Source organism: Lemur catta, chromosome 7 (genome assembly GCF_020740605.2).
Source record: "Lemur catta isolate mLemCat1 chromosome 7, mLemCat1.pri, whole genome shotgun sequence".
Taxonomy (NCBI): domain Eukaryota; kingdom Metazoa; phylum Chordata; class Mammalia; order Primates; family Lemuridae; genus Lemur; species Lemur catta.
Genome location: NC_059134.1, coordinates 60501196 through 60527112, shown reverse-complemented (window position 1 = coordinate 60527112; position 25917 = coordinate 60501196). Strand labels below are relative to the sequence as shown.

Below are 25917 nucleotides of genomic sequence, written 5' to 3'. Positions count from 1 at the left end.
TAAATCCAGGTCTTACCCAAAACTATTATCTTGACTCTCAATGAACAGTGAATTACAACAGCAAAGGGCTGGCGTTTACATCATAAAGTACCAATGTCTAAAGCTTTAATCCTGACTCTATATTAAGTGACTTATCTCAGAAAGTAATTTAACTTCGTAAGCCTCAGTATCCTACTTGCAAAATGAAGACAATAGTGCCTATACTGACGAGGTTATTATAAGGAAAACAATTCCTAGCATGTGTCTGTAATGGTAGCTATTTCATAGTGTTGTAGTAAAGTTTAAATGAGTAATTCACAACATTTACAACAGGCTTAGCACATAGTAGGCAATCAATAAATGATAGCTATTATTATTGATAAAATAAATCAGAATTCTAAAATCTGAGCTAAAAAGGATTCTAGAGATTATGTAGTCAACTCTAAATCTCTAATAAGGCAGATGACAATGACACTAAAAGTGAAATGACTCACTTCCAAGTCACATAGCCAACTAGTAATTAACAGAAATCCAGGTCTCCCAAACACTAGCATAAGCCCTCTCAATCATAAGCCTGGTTGCTTTTGAACTTAAATCCCCCTTTTAAACATCAAACGACAGAAACTTACCCCAGCAATGTAACTGCCAGTAGCCCGAATACAACTCACAGCAACACCAATTCCCCCAGCAGACTTAGAAATCAATGCACATTGCTTTAGAGTATCATAAATGCCTTCAATGCTGTCATCTTTCATACTCAGAAGGAAACAGCTATGAGGAGAAAAAGGGCGCAACTCAAAGAAGGAAATGAAGTGGAGTCACAAAAATGATTATATAATTCAAAAACAGTAAATTAGGCCAATAAAAGAACTGAAAGTTACAAAATTCTTAAGAGGTTTTAGAAGGAAAAATAAAATACCTCTACTGGACATGACACAATAAAACATATCTACATATATTATTTTAAAATCATCTTACTGCCTACCCTAGATATTAAGCCTAGTTCAGTTGTAAGTCTAAAATATTAGTTTATATTTATTTTTACCCAACTACAACTGTGCCATTATCACATTTTCTTATACAAATTCATAAACATACATTACAGTCTTTTCAACCTGTTAGTAAGCCAAGAAAAATAAAACATTTATCAAAAAAGAAACATCCATCTCATGATCACCATTTCTTTGATATGTCTATCAAAATTATAGCTCATCCTGCTCCCCACCTCAGGAGCCTTACTTGACCAATAATTCCTTCACTGCCTTGAATATTCAACCACTCAAATGGATTCTATCCACTCACTTTTTCTGTTAAATATTCAGACATTCAGAAAGATATAGAGAATATAACAAATATTTTGTACTTGCCAACTACCTCAAAATAATTAGACACTACAAATATAGTATACAATTACTAATTGTAATACCATAACATTTTCATGCATTTCTACTTTAATATTTTTATATGTTCTAGACTTTAAATTTTTCTGGTTGTGTATTTATTTATCCTTTTGTAACTTGCTTTTAAATCAATATAGTGTTACAGAAATTCCTTCCTATTAACACATGTAGACTTAATCTTCATTGCTGTAAGATATTTTATTGTATGAACATACCAATATATTTGCCCATGTGTCTACTGATGAACATTTAGATTATTTCCAATTTGTTTGCTATCCTAAACAATGCTGCTATGAAAATTCTTGAACACATCACTTTGCGCTCATATCTAAAGATTTCCATAGGGTATAAACCTATGGAAAGATATGCACATGTTCCATTTTACTAAAGTTTCCCCAAAGTGGATAGACAAATATATACTCTATCTAGTAATGTATAAGATTTCCCTATGTTCCTTCTACATTCTTGCTAAAACTCGGTATTATCAGCCTTTGCATTTTTATCAATCTGATGGATATGAAATATTATAATTTTCATTTTATTAATTATTAGCAAAGTTTAACATCTCAGATGTTTATTAGCCAATCAAATTTCTTCTTCTATGCATTATTATCTTTTGCCCATGTTTCTATTTGGGTTGTCTTTTTCTCATAATCCCTTAATAGTTAACATGTTGCAAATAAATATCTTCTCTCAGCCTGAAACTTGTTTTTTCACTTCATTTTTAGTTCACAGAAGTTTTTAATTTTAATGTAGCTGATTTTTTGATTTTTTAATTTATGGTGTTTTGCTTTTTATATGCTAAGAAATCCTTCACTGTTGTCATATATCTAGTCTCCTATCAAGATGTAAATTGAAATATTAAGAGTCATATGTCTGAAACTAATTCTCAAATGACTTAGCCCCCAATTTTTTTAATTTTAAAGATAAGAAAAAGTATATATATATTTTTGCATTTCATATATATGGCAAAATATTAGTAATTTTTTTATCTAGGCAGTTATGGATGTATGAGTGTTATTGTCCTTTTCTTTAAATTTTTCTCTGTTTGGAATTTATGATAAAAAAGTTCGGAAGAAAATAAATGAATATCTATATATGCTATACATGCCCTTCTAAAAGATTTTGTTTTCATATTTAAATTTTTTCTTGAATTTATTTATGCATATGGCATGAAGAAAAGAAATCTAATTATCTTTTTTCCCATAAGGATAACCAATTTCTCTAGCATCATATGAATGATGCAGTGTCACCTGAGCTATTCATCAAGTTCCCATATAAACTTGAGTCTGTTTCTGGGCTCTCTGTTACACTTCAGTAGTTTTTGTCTATCACAGTGTAAATATCCACACTGCCTTGATTATCACAGCTTTATAGTAGTCTTGAAGTCTAGTAGGGCTTTTTCTTCAAAACTGTTTTGCTATTTGTATTCGTTTCCTGTGGCTGCCTTAACAAATAACCACTAACTTGGTTAGTTAAAACAGAAATTTATTTGGTCATAGTTCTGGAGGTCAGAAGTTCAACATCAGTGTCACGGAGCCAAAATCAAGAGTGCACCCTTCAGAGGCTCTAGGGGAGAATCATTCCTGGTCTTATCCAGCCTTTGGTGGCTGATGGCTTTCCTTTATGGCCCCATCACTCCAATTTCCGACTCCATCTTCACACTACCTTCTCCTCTTTTGTATGTTTCATATCTCTCACAGCCCCTCTCTTATAAGAATACTTTTAATCGGATTAAGAGCCTACCCAGATAATTCAGGATAATCTCCCCATGTCAAGATCATTCTTTTTTTTTTTTATTTCAGCATATTATGGGGGCACAAAAGTTTAGGTTATGTATATTGCCCAGGCCCCCCCAACCCCCCGAGCCAGAGCTTCAAGCATGTCCATTCCCCAGACAGTGCGCATCGCACTCATTATGTAGGTATACACCCATCCCCTCCCCACCCCACATCTGACGACACCCAATTGGTGTTATTCCCAAATGTGTACTTAGGTGATGATCAGGGAAACCAATTTCATGGTGAGTACATGTGGTGCTTATTTTTCCATTCTTGGGATATTTCATTTAGTAGAATGGGTTCCAACTCTATCCAGGAGAACATAAGAGATTCTATATCACCGTTATTTCTTATAGCTGAGTAATACTCCATGGTATACATATACCATATTTTACTAATCCACTCATGTATTGATGGGCATTTGGGTTGTTTCCACATCTTTGCGATTGTGAATTGTGCTGCTATAAACATTCGGGTGCAGATGTCTTTTTTATACAATGTCTTTTGTTCTTTTGGGTAGATGCCCAATAATGGGATTGCTGGATCAAATGGTACGTTTACTTGTATCTGTTTAAGGTGTCTCCATATTGCTTTCCACAGGAGTTGCACTAGTTTGCAGATCCTTCTTAATCATTCCTGCAAAGACCATTTTCCTTATAAGGTAACACTGACAGGTTCCAGAAATTTGGAGCTGATATCTTTGGGCAGTCTACTGGAATATTCCTAGTCTTTTGCTCTTTCACATAAATTTGAGACTCAGCACACTGAGATTTTGACTGGAATTACACTGAATCTATAGATTAACTTGGGAAAAACTGACACCTTTATAATATTGAATCTACTTATGAACATAAAAATCACTCTCCATTTATTTTTTAATATCCTTCAATCATGTTTTAGAATTTTCTCCTTGTAGGTCTTATACATCTTTTATTAGATTTATTCTTGGGTATCTTCTAGTATTATAATGATCCTTCAGTCAATGGCAGACTGCATACATAGTGGTGGTCATCCAGTAAGCTAAGGTTAATTTATTATTGAAGAAAGAAAAGCATTTTTTAGAAATCTAGCGTAGCCCAGTGTCCACTGTTTATCAAGTCTACACTAGTGTACAGTAATGTCCTAGGCCTTCACATTCACTCCCAACTCACTGACTCAACCAGAGCAACTTCTAGTCCCTGCAAGGTCCATTCAGGGCAAGTGACCAATACAGGTATAGCATCTTTTATCTTTTATACCATATTTTACATACACAGACACTTACCACTGTGTTATAACTGCCTACAGTATTCACTACAGTAACATGCTGTACAGGTTTGTGGTCTAAGAGCAATAGGTTACACCATATAGTCTAGGTGTGGAGTAGGCTATACCATCTAGGTTTGTGTAAGTATACTCTATGATGTTCACATGAGGAAATCACCTTATGATGCATTTCTCAGAACATAACCACATGGTTAAGTGACACATGGCTATATATATATTTTTTAAAGGAATATTAAATTTAAAAGAATATTTATTGACCACTATTCACCAGTATTTACAATAAAGCAAACAAGATCCAGTTGGATATTATTCTGATTACTACAAAGTTGTTTTTCCTGGCTTCTGCTGAACCAGTAACCCAAATACTGAAAAGATTGAGCCTACATGTAAAGAATGAGGTGGGGTAAGGAAAAAACACACAGGTTAGTTAATAGTGTAGATTACAAAAAGTTTGTTCGCCCATTTATGTCAGCAGGTCTGAAACTGCCAACATCTCTAACCATCTGATTAGGTTTTCATGAGCCAAGCCTCAGATATCCATTAACCATGACCTTTTAGTCAATACACCATAGAGATTTCAATTTTTTGTAAAGGAATGGCTCACTAGGGGACTCTTTAATGTCCACTTAACTATGTCTTATTTCTTCACTGCATTAGAACACACCAGGATTTGTCTAGTTTCCTTATCTGGGTGAGGAGGTTGTTGGTAGTAATAAAGATTTTCCTTTTAGGAATTTTGCAAACACAATGTTGCATTTATATGACTATATATATAGATATGGATTCTGATATGGCTGCTTTTAAATTATCTATTTAAATTGTCCAATTAATAAAGAATCAACTAAATGTTATGGCTTCACGAAAATTTTCAATTCTTAGGTTGCTCAGAATGATGGCATCACAGACACATGGGCTTACCCATGATTTTTGTTTTTGTGAATGTTTAAAAACAAAGAAAATCCTTTACATATGCATTTTATATATATATATATATATATATATATATATATATATATATACACACACAAAAACAAATCTGAAAAACCCAGAATGGTCCTTAGGCATGAGTTAAACACCAGTTCTGATTGAATAATGGCTATGGAAATTTCCTCTAACATTTAGAAAAGCTGTTCTCTAGTGCAGAGCAAATAACATATCATGGTATCAAATGTTCTTTTCTGATAAAGGAAGTAACTACAGAAAGCTTTTATTTATTTGTTCAAAGTAACCAGTACTATTGATGCACACAACCCCTCCAACAACTCTCTCAATACTACTTTCAAAACAAACGTATCAAACTTGATTTATTAGAATGTAGTTATTCCTTCACACTAGTAAATCAAAAACCAAGACCCAGATTTTATACATATATATAAAGCAATGCAAACAATTACTGAGCTTCATCTGGACGAGAATGCCAAGTTAGTCTGTCTTCATAAAAAGCAATTCCAATTTGAGGACACTTCATATTTGCCTCTTTTGCCAGCACCAAGTCTGCCTCATCTGAATCTTTCCATTTCACAAGAAACATTAACTCTCCACTGCTGTCTGTGGCACCAAGTATTCTTTCAGGATCAAGACCTCCAGCAAAGCCGCTTGGTTTGTCAGCAGCATCTCTTCTCTTCTTTGATTTGCTATCATCAGATTCACTGTCAGATAAAGATTTTCTTTTTGTGTCATCTTTTTCTTTGCCAGCTTTTTGAGAATTAAGAGATGTTTCAATTAACTCTGCACAATCTAAATGTTCTTCAGGTTCCCAAGTATTGTCAGCGTCTGTGAATCCCTTCCACTTCAGGAAATACTCCACTTGCCCATTTACTACATGTCGCTTCAGTACTTTTTCCACCACAAATTCTTCACGCTCTGCCTCTTCAACCTTTTTACTCTTCCCATTCTGTTTCTTTCCCATTTTTTGCAATGTAGTCTTATTGGAGGCTACTTTTTATTGCAGACATGAAGAGCTATTATTCACCGCCTTCAAGCTGCTCTGGGTCGCGGGTCTATGGCATCTACATGTGGCTATATTTTAAAACTTAAGTTTCTAACAGCTAAAGTATAGAAACTCAATTGATTAATGTATACTGAACTTATATCCAGATATTCTGCTACAAACTCTTTTTAATTCTATGTAAAAATCATTTCTGTGAATCATTATGGTTTGGTTCCCTCATTTCTAATCTTATCTTTTTTTTTTTTTTTTATCTTCCAATGGTCACTCAGGTCTCTACTACCATGCTGGAAAAAAGAGGTGCCACATCTAAGTTTTTAGTGGATATCTTTTACCAAATAAGGAAGTTGTTTTCTGTATCTATTTTGCTAAAGCTTTTTCTTATGAAAGAGTGTTAAATTGTACACAATATTAATGTAATGAATTCCATTTTGATGTTAGCATATCCTTGAATTCCTGGAATAAACCAATTTGCTAATGATGGTTTTTTTTCTTTTACATATTACAGACTTTGTCACAGTGTTCTCGTTCTCAGCAAATGGCAGCACCATTAATCCTATGATTGTATTTGTTAATGCAGGAACCGTCCTTGACCCATATTCAAAATATTACCAAATTCTGTCAATTTTACCTCCTAAATACCTCTTGAATCTGTCTACTTCTCTCAATCTCTACTTTCAACTCCTCAACCCAAACTACCACAATTTCTTGTGTCAACTACTATAAGAGTCTTCTAACTAGTTTTTGGCATTTAGTGGTTTTTTTTGTTTTTTTTTGAGATAGAGTCTCGCTCTGTTGCCCAGGCTAGAATGAGTGCCGTGGCGTCAGCCTAGCTCACAGCAACCTCAGACTCCTCGGCTTAAGCGATCCTACTGCCTCAGCCTCCCGAGTAGCTGGGACTACAGGCATGCGCCACTATGCCCAGCTAATTTTTTCTATATAGATTTTTAGTTGGCCATATAATTTCTTTCTATTTTTAGTAGAGACGGGGTCTTGCTCTTGCTCAGGCTGGTCTTGAACTCCTGACCTCGAGCAATCCACCAGCCTCGGCCTCCCAGAGTGCTAGGATTACAGGCGTGAGCCACCACGCCCGGCCCTAGTTTTTTTAAAAAACAGCCTTATTGAGATATAATTCACAAATAATACAAGTCCCCATTTAAAGTGTACTATTCAATGGCTTTTAGTATGCTCAGAGTTGTGCAACTATTGTCACAATCAATTTTAGAATACTTCATTATAACCATTTGCTCTCTCTCCAATTCATTCATATTGCAGTCAGAGATCTTTCCAGAATGCAAATCTCATTTAATCAGAGCAAGCAGTGATTAAATATTTCTTAAGTTATTTTTTATGTGATGAACAGCCCAACTTCTTGAGGTAAAGGTTTATTTCCCTACTCAAAACCATTTCAGGATATTAAAACAACTATAGATGACACATACCTAGAAAGTTGTGGGCGGTTGGTACCAGCATTGAAGAGAGTGGGAGAAGCATGAGTAAACCACCTCTCAGAAAGAAGGTTATATGTTTCAATTGCAGCATCAATGTCTTCTTCGTGAATCCCTACAGATACCCTCATCAACATATGCTGTGGTCTTTCAGCCACTATAAATAAAGGAGGAATTTTCATGTGATGGAACATATCAGAAAAACTAGTCTGAGACACATAGTTGAATCAAAAAAAGGAACACCAAAAGAAAATTAGATAAAACTTCATATCAATAAGCAGGACAATTATTCACAAACTAAGCCTAAAGTTCAAAATGTTATTTAGAGTCTAAATAGAAATATTCAGGCAGCCAGGAATGGTGGCACGCACCTATATGCCCAGCTACTTGTGAAGCTGAGGCAGGAGGATCAGTTGAGCCCAGGAGTTTGAGACCAACCTGGGCAATATAGCGAAAACCCCATCTCAAAAACTTAAAAAAGAGAAAGAAAAGAAAGATAAGACAAGAGAAGAGAGAGAAAGATGGAAAGAAAGAAATAAATATTAAAGCTAATACCTCAAAGCTTTATATTCAATATAATGAATATAAAGTATAACACACAAACATGTTCATTTCTTACCTTTTCCATTGATCTTCAATAAATAGGACCGCTCTAGCGTCTAGAAAAAGACAAAAAAAACCCCAAAAATTTTCAGAGCAGAGTTTTTAAAGACACAGTATCACTCACAATAAGGGAATCTGTTTAAATCTTTTCAGTTTTTATAAAATTTTAAATGAAAAGAAGAGCATATTACTCTTTCTAGCTTTAGTTTGGAACATCATCATTAGCTGTTTTGTTTTGGCAAAGATTGCATGAAATTTTCTGAAAAAAGTCAGCTCTATACATATTGATAGCATAAGTTGCGTTATTCAACATCATCATTACCACAATGGCTAACACTCCTAAAGTGGTTTATCAGGCCAGGCACGGATCTGAGCAATACATACACTCATTTAGTCCTAAATAGAATTTGTTGTTAAAATTTTATATTATCCCCATTCTAGATGAGAAAACTGAAGCACAAAGACATTAAATAACTTGCTAATAACAAATAGAGCAGAGATTTGAACCCAACATGTATGTTCTCAGTCACTACACCATACTATCAGCACGAAAATACTTAGAAAAGTACATGGCACACAGCAAGCATTCAATAAATGTTTCATAAGCAGTGGAATAATATGGACTAATTCTGGCAATTTACCTGTATAACTCCTCAATCCAGAAGTAACATTTGGAAAATTCAAAATTGCAAATGGATAAGCTATCTTTGCCTTAATTCAAACCACCACCTCCACCTTAACTCCATTAATTCCCAAGTCCATCCCAACTCCAAACAATTTACTGCCTTTATAACCATATCATCAAAATATAAACAAAATCCTGTATTTCCTGACTTAAGTAGGAATTCCCACTTATATGAAACCCATTATTTACCTTAAAGCCAAAGTAATTATAAGAGAAATCTCGATCATAGATAATTGCAGAATTCAGGCGCTGATGGGAGTAAAAAAGAACGCATAATTAAAATAATTAGACTTATTTTCACAAAATCTGATATCTTTCAGCCCTGACTCCAGAACTAAAACTGACATAGGATACAAAAGAGATAACACTAAGTATTAATTACTATAGAAATCCATATAACATTGAGAAAAAAATCAGTATATAAACTAAGTATCCTAATTAGGTTTTAAAATTGCATATTTAAAGACTAGAAGACAATATATAAATATAAGTTGTATGATTAAATGTGATTTTCCAAGCTTTTCCTATTATGTTTATAGTGCATCTCTTAAGAGGAAAAGAACACGAGCATACATTGGACTATATTATCATCCTTGAACATGTTTTCAGGCTGTTAATCGAAAAGTACTAGTACCACATATTTACTAATACATATTTTTATTTTAAAAATTAGCCAACTTTAAACTGCACATAACAATATACATGATAAATAATTACAGAAAGTAGGACTGCATTAATTCTCAAACTCTTCAAAAATCTATGGTACTTTAGCAGGTTTTAAACAAACTACTATTGTGACAGTAAGATGATTTCTTTTTTTTAAGAGACAGGTTCTCACTGTCACCCAGGCTGGAGTACAGTGGTCTGATCATAGCTCACTGCAGCCTGAAATTCCTGAACTCAAGAGATGCTCCTGACTCAGTCTCCTGAGTAGCTAGGACTACAAAAGCATAACACCAAGCCTAGCCAATTTTATTTTTTGTAGAGATGGGGTCTCACTATGTTGCCCAGGCTGGTCTTGAACTCTTTGTCTCAAGTGATTCTCCTGCCTTGGCCTCCCAAAGCACTGGGATTACAGGTGTGAGCCACTGCACCCAGCTGTCACAGTAAGATTTTATAGCACAATTGGTCATTGTTACAGAGTTTTTATAGACTATAAAGCTATTTAGAGGAAAACAAAAGCAATTAGATACAAATAATCATTTGGGATAGGGAAAAAAATGGAGCCAGTTTTTCAAAATTCTAAGTGTTTCCACATAATGATCCATGTCCAAGGACTTGAAAAGTCTATATGAAAACCTGCTTTTCCTTTCTCTTAAGTTTTTAAGGGCATTTTTGTTGCCAAAGGTAGCATGGTAGGTATAGGCCTCCCATGAATAATGGAGAACTGAAACACTTGACTATCAATATTTATTTTTAGACACAGGCTTTGCTGTTGTTTTATTTTTGTCTTTAACTTGTATTTAAGATTATACAGGCCGGGTGCAGTGGCCCATGCCTGTAATCCCAGCACTCTGGAAGGCTAAGGCAGGAGGATAGCTCGAGGTCAGGAGTTTGAGACCAGCCTGAGCAAGAGCAAGACCCTTTCTCTACTAAAAATAGAAAGAAATTAGCTGGACAACTAAAAATATATAGAAAAAATTAGCCAAGCATGGTGGCGCATGCCTGTAGTCCCAGCTACTCAGGAGGCTGAGGCAGAAGGATTGCTTAAACCCATGAGTTTGAGGTTGCTGTGAAGTAGGTTGATGCCACGGCACTGTAGCCCAGGCAACAAACCAAGACTCCGTCTCCAAAAAAAAAATTATACAAATAAATAACACACAAACAACTCAGTTTTCTCTCAATCTCTTTATTTTTTTTCTTAGTCTCTTTAATATCAGATACATATTTAGAGAGACAGGCAACTAAGCATCCTATTACCTAAATTTAAAACTGGCTTCTAACCTGTCCAGATATCTATGGTGAATAAATCCTATGCGTAAAAGGGCTAGCTGGACCTATACATCTTTCCCCCCGTCCTCTGGGATCTAGTAAAGAAAGGGGTTCAAACACAATTGGATAATTTTCAAGATACTAAGCAAGATCTTTCAAAATTTTACCTGAGTAACCTTTTTTGGGAGTCAGTTTGGCAATGTCTAGCAAAATCTTGAATTCACATACACCTTGGCTCAGCAAGTCTACTTAACAGATTTATCTTACAGATATATTCAACTATAGGCAAAACACCTACCATACAAGAATATTCACCTCAGTGAAAGATGGAAAAAAATACTTACATATACATAACAATGACAATATATCTATAAAGTAGAATGTTATGCAACTGTTAGAAAAGAATATGGTAAATTCATAAATGATTATACAGAACAATCTCTAAGATATACTTATAAGTAAAAAAAAGTATCAATGAGAACAATATGCACAGTATGTTACCACTGAAAAAAAAATATGTATGTGCACACACACGTGTACACATGTATGTACAAAATAGCTCTGAAAAAATACATTTAAAAATGATAGGGCCAGGAGCAGTGGTTCACACCTGTAATCCCAACACTTTGGGAGGCCAAGGTGGGAGGATCACTTGAGGTTAGGAGTTTGAGACTAGTCTCAGCAAGAGCAAGACCCTGGCCCTACAAAAAAACAGAAAAATTCACCAGGTGTGGTAGCATGCACCTGTAGTCCCAGCTACTCTGGAGGCTGAGGCAAGAGGATCACTTAAGCCCAGGAGTTCAAGGCGGCAGTGAGCTATGATCACACCACTGCACTCTAGCCCGGGCAACAGAGTGAGACCCCATCTCTAAAATTAAACTAAACTAAAATAATGACAAGACAAAGTTCTTTCTAGAGAGTAACGTCAAGATTCAGAGCAGGAAAAAGAATTAGTCTTTACCTATGTCTTTTGTAGTCTTTAAATTTTCTAAAATGTGCGTTATTTAAAAAAACAAAACTAATAAAAAATTTCTAGAAATTTTATAACTAGAAAAATGTCATACATACATCTTTATTGGCCAAAACAATATCCAGTGTTGACTTGGCCACCATGGGAGAGTGTCTGCCATTATGTGGATTTATGTAGTTATAGAGGTCTTCCATCACATCTAAAAAACACAACAGAAAATAAAAATGTCAAGACCATTTAACAGCTAATTCAATCCTCAGATAATAGTTTAAAACAGGGGTTCTCAACCTTTTTTTTTCATCCCAACAAACCTCAGTGCCTAGCATAGAAAGTGTTGAATAAACATGTACATGTTGAATAAATACATAATAATGCCTCATTTAAGGAGGCAATCCTCCAGAGTTAAAATGAGTGTAAGCTCTTGTAGTTTAAAAAGATTCCCAAGTGATTCTCATACCTGCCCCCATTGAGAATTATTGGTTGAAAATAAGGAAATGCAGAAATTATAATCTTTTCTCACCAGTAGTTATTCTTACAAAACAGAAATACAACTTAAAACTCAGAATCTGGCCGGGCGTGGTGGCTCACACCTGTAATCCTAGCACTCTGGGAGGCCGAGGCAGGTGTATCACTTGAGCTCAGGAGTTCGAGACCAGCCTGAGCAAGAGCGAGACCCCGTCTCTACTAAAAAGAAAAATAGAAAGAAATTATATGGACAACTAAAAAAATATATAGAAAATATTAGCTGGGCATGGTGGCACATGCCTGTAGTGCCAGCTACTCAGGAGGCTGAGGCAGGAGGATTGCTTGAGCCCAGGAGTTTGAGGTTGCTGTGAGCTAGGCTGATGCCATGGCACTCTAGCCTGGGCAACAGAGGGAGACTCTGTCTCAAAAAAAAAACCTCAAAATCTATCATCCCAAGCAGTTCACTTCTATCAACAATCATTAAGTAAGTATTCTCACTCTACTCTTCAAGATGTCATAGCAGTATTTGGCCCTCTGTATTTACATATAAAACGTGCACAAATACAAATGCTGGTATTTTCATTGGGATTGAGTTGAATCTATCGATCAATTTCAGGAGGACTAACATCTTCACAGTAAATCTACCGAAGAGGGAGGATATAATGTTTGAGGCCTTATATAATAGATGTGAAATTGAGAGCCAAAAGATTCCTAATCTCAGTCTACCACTGGTTTCTTATATACTGAACAAATTATTTAACCTTCCTTTGCCCACATTCCCTGAGCTGTGGAATGGGAGGGATAGAATGAGGTGTTCACTAATGGTGACAAAAGAGCAACCAGTAAAATTTTGTTAACCCAGAACTTGTCAATACATATTATTCATTTTTCCAATCATATCACCACCAACTGCCTAAAGACAGTCTTAAAAAAAAAAAAAAAAAAAAAGAGGGAACAAAAGACACAATGAACAAAGATCCATTAACCCCTTCACGCAGCAGGTCAGCAGCATGGAGAAATAGGAAGTTCTGGTCCCCTCTTTGCCACTAATTTACACATTTTGCTTTTTTAAACAAGATGTAACTTTTCTTCTGACATTCAAGGTTTCCTTCTAGTACCCTTATTAATTTTCTGAATATTAAATTCTTTCTAACTTTTTCATCACATACTTACCACTGAACACTTTCTTTGTTTCTTTGTGCAGGTTAGAGACAGCAATTCTTGCTGCCAAGATGGCATAGTCAGGGTGCTTAGTAGTCAAGGTTGCAGCTGTTTCAGCAGCCAAAGTATCCAGTTCTACTGTGGTGACCCCACTATACAAGCCTTGGATTACTTTCATGGTGATCTGAGCCTATAAAAACAAAACCAAGAATTATTTGAGCTTTCCCAAGAAACAATACCTTCTTTAAAAGAGCAATTAAGAAAAAAAATCAAATTTATATCATAATAAAACAGACAACTTCCTTTTCTGAAAAATTATATTTTAGAATGGTAGGCTGTGGAAAACTTAGTAATGAGAATTACTAATTCATAAACTATTAGAACTGTCAGAAAATGCATACTACATATACAATGAAGAGATGTCCCTTTATATAAAAAAAGTCTAAGCACAACCTCTTAAAAGATTAACAGTCTCAAACAGAAATAACTGAAAACAGACCAATGATTCTGTAAGTATTTCCCCATCTTTCATTCACATTCTCATCCTTTAAGCCCAGGAGTTCGAGGCTGCAGTGAGCTATGATTGTACCACTGCACTCCAGCCTAGGTGACAGAGTGAGATTCTGTCTCTTCAAAAAAAAAAAAAATTCCTCTATGTGATCAGAGCTCTGGGTCCAAACTTACTCTTCTTCCCCCAATTCCACCTAAGGATAAGTATAGGAAAGCAAATGAATCAAACTTTAATCGTTCCAATTAAAGGAGATGAAGGTATGAATTAGGGTTGACGCTGAGTCATCTAATAATTTAATGACTACTCTTTCATTAGCACTTCACAAATTACTAAATGTTTCAACTTTCATAATCTCTGACATTTCACAATTACCTTGTGAGATGATTATTACTATCACTACTTTACATGAGGAACGTGAGGCTCAGGTTACTGGGACTTGCCCAAGATTATATCACTATCTTAGCCTTCTGGCCCCAAATCCCATTAAACCTCACTGCATTTCAGTTTTCAAGACCCTGTAAGAGGTTCCACTTTTATGCACAAGTTATTACCATACATTTTTTTAACAGCAGAAAGTGGCTAACCATACATTCTTAAGAAAAACAAATTCTAAGTTGTATGTATCGTATGTTTACTGAATCTTTAAAAAACAGCTTAATCCAACAGACAATGAATGCATTTCCCAGCTGAACAAAGCATACCCCCCTCAAAAATGACATATATGTGTGTATGTATAATTACTGTAATAGTTTGCGATCTATTCTAATAACAATATAGCTAAGCCCAAGTTGCTCACTTTCTCCCCTGATCCAGCAGATAAGGTAAGTATGAGTAGTGAAGTCTAAATAGTTTCTGGTGCTACATGGCAAGTAATCAGAACTCAGTCTAAAATAACACCTGTGTGCTAACTGTGCCAGGTCTAATAACACATAGACTTTTTCAACAGAATCTACCCTAAGAAGCTTAAGTATGCTACAACATCCCTGCACTCTGAAATGTAGTATTGCATGAGGCAATAGAATATGTAGGAGTTAAGAGACCTAGGTTCTTCTTCCTATATGCCCACTAACTTAAGTCACTCCTCTTCTCTCTTTGGACCTTCCTTATCTATAAAACAAAGAAGATGAAATAGGATGAGGTCTCAGGTTCATCCCTGAGATGAGATGAGAACTATAACATTCTACTATTCTAATTATTATCTAAGTCCTAAATGTAAAAGAGAATTTATAATAAGCATATTTTAAAGACGTATAAAAATCATTTTCTCTTGACCAAACTTACTTTGGTCAATTAAACATTTACCAAGTATCTAAGTAGAAATGTGTCAAGCACTGAGGATATCACAAGATATAGCCCATCCTCAATTCTAGGGGAGGACAGAGGCCTATAATTAATTTCCATACTATGCGGTTAAAGCTATGAGGTGAACACAGGTGCTATAGTAGTAAGATAAAATACCTAAATAAGTCTGCAGCAATACATACAGGTGCATTTGAAAAAAAGAATTCTTAGAGGTTCTCATTTTAGGAAGATCATTTTAGAAGACATGCAGAAAATAGATTTGACATGGGCAAGATCAGAGGAAGGCCAGGACACTTCAGAGACCATAGAATGCAATCCAGATAAGGAATGATGAGGGTCTAGAGCACAGTTGGGGAATCTGTGGCCTCCTAGGTCCTTAAGTGTAGCCTTTTGACTGAACCCAAATTTTACAGAACAAATCCTTTTATTTTTATTAATACATTTTTGTTCATCTTTTATATTTTATTTTTAAAATGAGTGTATTTAAAATACCAAAGAATAAAATAAGTTTCAACAAAATAATCCTCCCAGATTGACCAGCACAATTAGAACATTAATAAGCCATAAGGGCTAAACTGATGGCTGGTAAGCTCATGATTTAGTTCTAACTTCCTCCGCCTGACTGGCACCAGGGGCTGGTTGGTCAGAGTTTATGGGGGTCAAGTAAACCAGTCCGTTATCAGCTTTTGACAATGGTGCACTGTGTTTCTGTTTGAAGTAGAATTTGTGAATAGTTGTACATCTTGACAATATTTTTTAATTCTGTCTGTTTAACATCCCATCATGTCAAAGAAGACCAAGAGAACACTGAAGGAAGAAAATAGATATTTTAATGAGGATTGGGAATTGCAATATTATCTTGTTTCTACTAAAGATAAGATGATTTGCTTGCTTTGTTATACTGCAATATTAACAGTAAAGAAATTCAATGCACAGCAGCATTATAACACTCATAAGGACCACAAATATTTTAAATTAGAGTGAGAGTCATGAAAGATTGTATTGCAGAAATTGAAAGATTGTATTGCAGAAATTAAAAGATAAAAAGCAAAAGCAAAGACAATTCTTTCAAGCAGCAGACTGGGAAATAATGCCACTGAAACAATTTGTAAAGTAGCTTATATACTCAGGAAAAAAGAAAAGCCATTCAGTATTGTAGAAAATGTGAAAGAATGCATTGTCAAAATTATAGGATATTTAGACCCCAATAACATTTCAAAGTACAAACAAGTCCCTCTTTCAAGGAGAACCATAACTGATCAGCAGCATGAATTAGCCTTGAACTTAACAGAACAACTTCATGCAATGCTGCAAAAAGAAAATATAGGCCGGGCGCGGTGGCTCATGCCTGTAATCCTAGCACTCTGGGAGGCTGAGGCGGGCGGATCACTCGAGGTCAGGAGTTCGAGACCAGCCTGAGCAAGAGTGAGACCCCCCCCCCCCCCGTCTCTACTAAAAATAGAAAGAAATTATCTGGCCAACTAAAAATATATATAGAAAAAATTAGCCAGGCATGGTGGCGCATGCCTGTAGTCCCAGCTACTTGGGAGGCTGAGGCAGTAGGATCGCTTAAGCCTAGGAGTTTGAGGTTGCTGTGAGCTAGGCTGACGCCAGGGCACTTACTCCAACCCGGGCAACAGAGTGAGACTCTGTCTCAAAAAAAAAAAAAAAAAGAAAAAGAATATATATTATTCAATCGCTTTGGATAAATCAACTGATACTATTGCCTCAGCTCAGGTTTTATACTTTATTCAGGTTATAACAAAAGATTTTCTTTGCTATGAAGAGTTACTGGCTTTGGGCACTCTTGTGAATACAACATGGGGAATAGATATCTTCAACAGCTTTCAAGATAAATGTCATTAAGTTGGACTTTGGTAAATCTGGTAAATTTAGTGAATGTATATATAGACCGTGCACCTTCCATGACGGAAAAAATGAAAGGTTTTTTGCACATAAAAAAAAATTGACAGCTCCAAATGCTCTTATTTCTTTTCATTATATCTTGCATGAGCAAAATCTATGCTAAAGCTACTATTTTAAGTGACACTTTGCAGCAAGTTATTAGTATTGTTAACTATATTCCTTGCATATGGTCAGTTTCATAACATGCTACAGGTGAACTATGAGGTATTCAATGAGGATTTGCCTGTATCACTCTAAAGTGTGTTGGCTATCGCAGAGACAGGTGTAAGCTAAAACTTTATGAAAACAGATGGTTAAATTTTATGAAGAATAGAATCAGCAATGTGAATTATTGAATGAGCAGGATGATATATGACAATCATTTGAAGAATACGCAACTATTATAGACCTATTAATTGGAGAATACAATGAAAGTTTCACTGACTTTGAGAACTACGACATCACAATCAAATTAGCATTTCAGCCTCACCTAGTCAATATCACTAAGGCACCTAACAAACTACAGAGGGACTTGATTGAGTTTGCAGTATATGACATTTTAAAGTCATTGTTTGATGCTAAGATCCAATTGAAATACGGAAAAACACAGGAGAATACCCACACCTTCAGCAACAGGCCTAAAAAATGCTTTCTTACTTTTCAACCGCGCATTCCTGTGAATCTACATTCTCCTACCTAAACCAAATCAAGATGCCCTTAAGGTCAGAAATGACTGAAACTGTGGAACTCCATGCTGCAACCAAATATTCAAATGCTTTCCAACAAAAAGCAGACATAACAAAGTCATTAAAAGGTTAGCTGACTTTAAAATTAACAGTTTTCATTTTTTGAAATTATTAAGTACATAGTAATTAGATTTCTACAAAATTATGTACATTTTAAAGTATAGCTAATGGAAGTTTCTTGAATGTGGCCTTATTTGATTACAACTAAACTAATGCAGCCTTCCAACACGAAAAGTTTCCCCACCCCTGGTCTAGAGTAAAGGAGTTACAAAAGAATAAGGAGAAAAGCAGAGCAACCTGCTTATGAATAGTTTGTTCTCCTTAATTTAAATATTGTCCTCATGAAATCTACTTTATAGTACTTAAACGTATTCTTTTTAAAAAGATAACAGAAAGAAAATTTCAAACCAGTAGCTACCTAAATGATCACAATTCCAAAACAAGTTTTACTATATAGCCTTTTCCACTTATGAATAATTTACTCAAGTAAATCTCTGATGTTAAGTACTCATATCAAATTTTCCACTTTGCTCACATTCTTTCTTTCCTTTTCTTTTTTTAAGCACCAGGATCTTGGTTTGTCACCCAGACTGTAGTATAGTGGCACAACCATAGCTCACTGTAACCTCAAACTCCTGGCCTCAAGCAATCCTCCCACCTCACCCTCCCAAAGCTCTGGGATTATAGGCATGAGCCACCACACCCAGTCTTGCTCACACTCATAGTTCTCTGAAAAGTGAAAACTCACAGGACAGAACAAAATTAAGAAAAAAAGTTTTAAGTAATGAATTCACATTTTATAATATATCCAAGGGTACAGCCAGGATACCAAATCAAAGCATATGAGGTGAGTGAAGAGCCAGGGATAAGAAACAAGTAGAAAGAAATATATGAAGCAAGGAACCCAAGATATAAACCATGTTTACTTACAGGATCAACAAAGTCCATATTGAGTCCATAACAAAGCTTTTGGATTCGAGACGTAATTTTGTCGAACATGACTCGCTCTTGGCGGCCATCTGAAGAATCAAACCATATCGTTAGGAACATACGAGTCATGTTAACAAATATTAAGATGGCAATGTCAAAGAATCAAATGTAATCAACATGTGAACTTTTTAACTTGACCAACATGAAATGCTGTTTCACAGATATAAGATTCAGACGCCCAACAGACTCATGAAGAGATTATTTTTGTATTCTCTGATGTCATCTTCAAAAATATGGATTCTTTACTGAAAGTCTTCACTTCCCTTATATTATAATCAGATGGATTCCTGCAATAACTTCCCAAATAATGTTTTCCCCATCTCACATGGCAGCCAAAATTATCCTTTAATACTTAAATCACAACCATATCATTACCTCCCTCAAAACCCCTAAGAGTGGCTTTCCTTCAGCATAAAAGTCAAAATCATTAAAATAGTCCACAGAATCCTACACAACCTGCCCTGTGCACCCACCTCCCCAACTTCACCTCCAACTTTCTCATCCTTCTTACTCTACTTTGGCAACCCTGGCCTCCTGACTACCTATACCTCCCTTCAGGTCTTTGTTCAATGTTACCTTCTCAATGAGACTTTCTCTGGTGACACTGTTTTAAACTGCAATGCCCCAAATATAGCCCTGTTCTTCTTATCTCCCTTCCCCTTCTATGCTTCATTTTTTTCCATAGCACTTATCACCATCTGACATACTATATATTTTAGTTAATATTTTTCATGATTTTAGACTTAGGTCATACATATTCCCCTTTGTCCTTCTAGACAAAAAATCCACTATTCTTAGTTTAACCTTAAATAGTAGCTCATCCAACCTTTATTTATTCTTACCAGGAATAGTAGATATATTCAATCACTAAATAGCCTTAACCTTTGGCAAGCCACAAAATATTATCAGCCATTTCACAGATCTTCATTTGTTCTACTTACCTTATCAGTTTATGGTGACAATAAAATGAAATAAGGTAAAAAGTGCTTTTGTTAAAACAACTTTGGTATAGTTGTAACAACTGTATCTCAATAAAACTAAAGCTGCACTTATTGGGAAAAACATTGATCACAGTATGTAACACATAGTAGGCACTCAATAAATGTAAGTGTCTCATACCAATTTAGTTTTTGTCTACTTTGTGCACCTACAATCCTTTGTAACTATGGGTTGAGTATTCCTAATCCGAAAATCCAAAATGCTCCAAAATCTGAAAATTTTTGAGTACTATTGTAACACTCAAAGGAAATGCTCACTAGAGCATTTCGGATTTTGAATTTTCTGACTAGAGATGCTCAACCAGTAAGTATAATGCAAATACACCAAAATCTGAAACACTTCTGATCCCAAGCATTTTGGATAAGGGATATTCAACCTGTACATAGTAACTAATAAGCAACATGTTAAACATCTGTTTACATTCGGCCCTCTCATTCACACCTGTATTTTCAAATTTAGTGCCTGGCAAAGGGTAGGTTCTCAAATTTCTGATAAAGAATGAATAAACAATAAGACATCAGTATTAACCCATCATCACTAAAACAAGTTGCTTTTTCTTCTACACTAATATATTAACACTAAAATAGCCCTTCTCTTTCTGATCACTATTGTGATCTCCTTTTCTGACCAGTCTCACATTTGCAGTGTTTAACTCCGGAACACAGTTAATTAACTGGCCCACATTGGGGCTGAGCCCTCAGTGCTCTTCCAATTGGCTACCTAAGCAGACAGGTAACCACAAAGCAACATTAGCAAACAGAGAATTTTGCAGCTGCCTGAAGTTCTTAACTTAATCAGGAAACTGACAAAAAGTACACCAGCATTTATTTTAACTCACACTTGAGAATGGGAGGCAGACTAAAGGTCTAAAGATCCAATGACACACTGTTCCCTATCCCGTCATTCTACTTGGTCAATTTTTCAATCCAGATATTGATTTTATCACATCACTAATCCCTGCTTCTCACTGCCGACATGAACCTCTTCTCTCAAGCAAGGCCCTCCTTAGTTTGGCCCCACCTCTCCTCTTCCACTGTTCCCTGTGAAATACCGTTAAGTCATACAAGGGCCTCCCATTCCCACAACTGCATCATTGCTTACACCTTACTCTACCTAAAAGTTCCTCTTCCACCTTTTTATACATCTAACTACTACTCATCCTCCAACTCTCAACATCTCCATGAAACCTGCCCAACCATTGTAACTCACATTGACCTCTTCTTCCTCTGAAATCCTCTATTGTCTGATTTCCTCATGGTTAAAAACTGTCTTGAATTCTTCTCTCTTCAGAAAACATTGCTAATCCTATAAGACCAAGGATGTGTCTTTTCTACAAACTACAAACTTTCTATTCCCTCTACCTGGAATGTTCAGGCCACAGATCTTCACACAACTGGCTCTTAGTACGATTTAGGGCTCAGCTCAAATGTCAGCTTCTCAGAGAGGCCTTCCCTGACTACTTAATCCAATATTATTTTCTCACTTAACTTTATCACATTATCCTCTTTTACTCTCATCAGCTCACTAACCATTATGCAAAATTAACTGATTCTTACACGTTTACTTATTTCTTTTTTTTTTTGAGACAGAGTCTCACTCTGTTGCCCAGGCTAGAGTGCCATGGCATCAGCCTAGCTCACAGCAACCTCAAACACCTGGGCTCAAGCAATCCTACTGTCTCAGCCTCCCGAGTAACTGGGACTACAGGCATGCGCCACCATGCCCAGCTAATTTTTCTATATATATTTTTAACTGTCCATATAGTTTCTTTCTATTTTTAGTAGAGACGGGGGGTCTCGCTCTTGCTCAGGCTGGTCTTGAACTCCTGAGCTCAAACAATCCGCCCGCCTCCGCCTCCCTCCGTGAGCGGCCAGTTTTACTTATTTCTTACATACACTTAACACTCCCACCCACATCAGGATGTAAACTCCATGAGAAAAGGGATTTAGCTTGTTTTTGTTCACTGCTGAATCTGACACCTAAAACTGTTCCTAGCACAAAGAGGTGCTAAATAAATGCTTTTTGAATAACTGAATGGGTCACTGTGGCCTGTACTTTACCTATCAAAGTATTTATCATATTCTATTACTTTTTTATTTGTCTATCTTTCTCAATTGACTGTAAGATCTTTGAAAGCAGGAACCATGTCTGCCTACCCATCACTGTAATCCCAGTATCCAGCACAGTATCCACGCAGAGTTGTAAAATAATATAGTGAGCTATGAATGGAAAAAGGAAGGAAGGAAGGAAAGAACGAAGGAAGGAAGGCAGGCAGGCAGGCAGGAACGGGGGGAGGGAAGGGAAGAGAAGAGAAGGAAAGGAGGCATAGGGAAAGAATCTGGAATAGAAGAAAGATTACCAGAGTGCAAATGGATGCCTTAGAAGATATTATGTTGTAAACTTTTGTATCATTTTATGTATATACATGTATAGGTATATAAAATTATTTTTTATTATGGGTTACAATCCAAAGTTTTGAAAACGCTATACTAAATTCCAAAGCAGTTTACAACTCAGCTACTTCATTTTTATTTTAACTGTTATCTCCTTGAAGAATGATACTCCATTCAGAAAAATAGCTCACTGACAACAGATGTGAAAAACTCTTCTACAGTTCCCTTCTGTTATCTAACAATTTTCATATGGGTTATTCCTAAATCCCTAACAACTTCAAGTTGTTTGAAGATGGAGCTGCCTTGCCCTTACAGTATTTAGCACAATATTAGCACATTCTGTAAGTACTGCCAGTTTCCTTCCTGAATAATTACATAAAAACTACAGGAGTTAGTCTTCTACTTCACTGTCATGCCAAAAATAAGAGGGAACCAAAAAAAAAGACCCTATGCACATTAAAAAACAAAAGTAAAGATATAAATTTAAGTACACATTGTATATTAACAAAGCTTGCTGAATGCTACAATGGTAGAATCTGGAGCATGAACCATCTGGATCAAATTATGCTCTCTGAAAGAATGAGAAACAAAATAAGCCCTGCCTTTTAGAGCTAGCTACAGATAGCACTTTTTAAACTACAGTATTTCAAAGTAGACCCAAAGGTTAAAAATTCAACGCAGAGGTGTTACCCACTCCAGTAGGTCCACAAGTTTTCAATTCATCTTTGTTACTGACTTATCATAAGACTGTCTTCAAACATCTCTCCCATATCTCTTTCTAAAGGTTTAAAAACTAGATGCTCATCTCTCACTCATAGGAATGGATCAATGAAAGTACATTATGTATTTTGGTTTTTGGTCTCATGGGCCAAAATGGAGAGTTGGAGAAATTCAGAGAACGATGTTCTTAAGGTACTAAAAACAAGAAGGGCCTCCCCTGACCACTTCATCTCTTGGCTGTAGATAAGCCAAGAGATGGCTGTCCAGATGGCTGGACAAAACCAAATCAACTACCTGCTTACCCAGAGCACTCATCATATCCTACATTTTCACATTAATTATTCTCATTCCTTCTTTGAGAACCCATTCATGGCAGGTCCTGTGCTAAGTGTGAGCAGGAAAGTCCCCATCTTTGAAATGTTCACAGCCTAGTGGACAAAGCAGAAACATCCAATCAACTAGTATAATTTTGAAATAATTCTATTGCTTTAACAGAGGCAAGGAGATCAACTCAAACCTTGTTCATACCTGTTTCATATGGCTCTCTGTTATACATATGTGTTGCTCTTGCTCTTCCAACCTGATTAAACATATTCCCAAGGCAGGGACTGTCTCCTCTTATAACCTCACATAGCCAAGCAAAGGGCTGGGCACAGAGGAGGTATTCAGCAAGTCTAATGGGAAGTAACTGTCGAGAAAGAATAAAAGTCCCTGGTCCTTCCCAGTCCCCATCTTGTCAGACGCCTTGGTCACCCTTCTTTGATTATTTCTTCCCATGAAGGGGGAAGGGCAGTTAGTCCCTGTCCCAAACTCTCCTCTGTGAATACTCCTGAGGCATATGGAAAAGGAGTATTACATATTACAAAGGTCAAACTCCACGGTGTTGTCTGTCTGTGATCTGGTTTTTTTCACCCCACACCCCTATCCTCACCCCACAAAAGAGATCAGTAAACTGACAGGTGCCCTTGTAAGGTACCGAGTCCCTTTCTTCTTTCCTAGTTGCCCCCTGTGCCTAGGACCGGTCACCAATACCACGGTTTTGAAATAAAAAACTGTGTTGTCAGCTACGGGTTCGAACCCTGGTCTCACCGTCAACTAACTGGGTGACTTTGGGTCAGTCATCCAAACCTCTCTGAGCTTCAGTTTCTTCATCTGTAAAGTGGAGCTAGTAATTCCTATCTCAGAGGCTTGCAGTGAGGGATAAAACAGTGCCTGGAAGGTGCTCGGCGCACGCAGTGACTGCTTGATACAGAGTAGGTGTTACTCTGTTGAAGGGCGGCAGGATGACAAAGCCGAGAGACGGAGGCAGAAGGCCCAGCTAACTGACAGGGCGGGAGGCCGTGGCGGGAAGGGCAGGAACGGCGGGAAGCCGCGGAGGCCGGCGGGCTGGGTAGTAACTCCCACGGCTGCCGCCGCTGCGGCCCGCGTCCCCTCACCCCGCTCCTCACCCCCTTCCTCACCCACCTCGCCGCCCCCTCCCTGGCCCCTCACCTCGCTTGATCACATGCATCGCGGCTAGCGGCTGAGGCACTGAGAGATTCGAGACCGGGCTGCAGCTCTGAGGGCCGGCGGGCTCGAGAAGGTGGCAGAGTGCGAAGGTCTAGGCTCCAGGCGCTGCTCAGGTGCGGAGACTGGAGTTGGGGCCGGACAGCACTCTCCTCGCCAGAGCACAGGCGCCGACAATCCAAATCCCCTTCCCGCGCCCGCCACCCGTGACGCACGGAGTAGCGCTCTGACGTTACTCGGCGCTGCCCACCCACGCCCGGGAAGAGGTTAGGCAGAATTAGCAGAAAGTCAGCCTCGCCTTCTAGCGGCCATGTTGAGTTTGGGCAAGGCCCAGGAAACTGCGCCTCTACCACGGCCACATTGGGCATGTGTGGACATGCCCAGCGAGAAAGCGGTTCACCTGCCGCCATGTTGCATGTGGGCAAAGCCGAATCCGGGAGCCTCGGGCCGTGACGCAGCACGCAAAGCCGCTAGTCAGGCCCCGCCCCTCCCGCCTGCGCGTCCCCGCCAAAGTTAAGACGGTTCACTAATTTCTGAAATAACCATCCACAACCCTTTTTTTTTTTTACGTTATAATAACCCTGAAACTGCTGTCCGATATGGGCTCTAGCCTAGGCTCCAAAGCCAGGGTCAGCTAGGATCCTCAGGGCTCTTAGGTCGGCACTGAGAAGCCTTGCACTTAAACTGAGTTGGAAGAAAGCCATGCTAGGCCAATGGCGTTTGGATTTTATCCTGAATGAAATCGGAGCCCTGAGAGAGTTTTAAGCCGGGCAGAGCCAGGACCCATTTGTTTTTTGGGTTCTCCAGTGGATGGTGGCAGAAGCAGTTTCAACAATAAGGTAGTTGTCATCTTGTGGAGGTAGGATGGGCTTGGTGACTAAATGTGGAGAGTAGGAATAGATGAGAGCCCTAACGTACAAGGCTAGTGTAGAAGCTTCTGATTTGGGCTACACAAACTGATCTTTATGAAATTTCATCTATGGCATTCTCTCCCTTAAAACCTTTTCAAAACCTTTCATTGGTTTCTCCCTGCCCTCCAGAAGCTGCCCAGGCTCCCTGTGAAGTATAATAATTTTAAAAGTCATGGAAGGTTATAGGTGAAGCTATGGGATAGATAGGGTCAAGATGGCCCCAGAGATACGGTTGCCTGATTTAGCAAATAAAATGTGTCCTAGATATTGCATGAGATTATACTAAAAAATTGTTT

General features: G+C 37.3%; 1 protein-coding gene and 1 long non-coding RNA gene across 2 annotated transcripts in view; one reads left to right on the top strand and one right to left on the bottom strand.

Annotated features, from left to right (window-relative positions):
* The window catches only part of LOC123642329, a 34889-nt gene extending 28063 nt beyond the window's left edge, over nt 1-6826 (top strand). Inside the window, exon 4 of the long non-coding RNA XR_006736439.1 lies at nt 6647-6826. This is a non-coding gene — a long non-coding RNA (uncharacterized LOC123642329). The remainder of the gene's footprint in view (nt 1-6646) is intronic.
* RRM1 (ribonucleotide reductase catalytic subunit M1) overlaps nt 1-25026 on the bottom strand; it is a 43174-nt gene extending 18148 nt beyond the window's left edge. The window contains exons 1-8 of the mRNA XM_045557327.1: nt 24696-25026; nt 19033-19121; nt 13651-13828; nt 12111-12211; nt 9300-9359; nt 8442-8481; nt 7817-7979; nt 609-750 (exon numbers count right to left, since the gene is read on the bottom strand). Of these exons, the coding sequence (XP_045413283.1) occupies nt 609-750; nt 7817-7979; nt 8442-8481; nt 9300-9359; nt 12111-12211; nt 13651-13828; nt 19033-19121; nt 24696-24714 (792 nt within the window). The 5' untranslated portion in view covers nt 24715-25026. The remainder of the gene's footprint in view (nt 1-608; nt 751-7816; nt 7980-8441; nt 8482-9299; nt 9360-12110; nt 12212-13650; nt 13829-19032; nt 19122-24695) is intronic.
* Nucleotides 25027-25917: the final 891 nt, after the last annotated feature.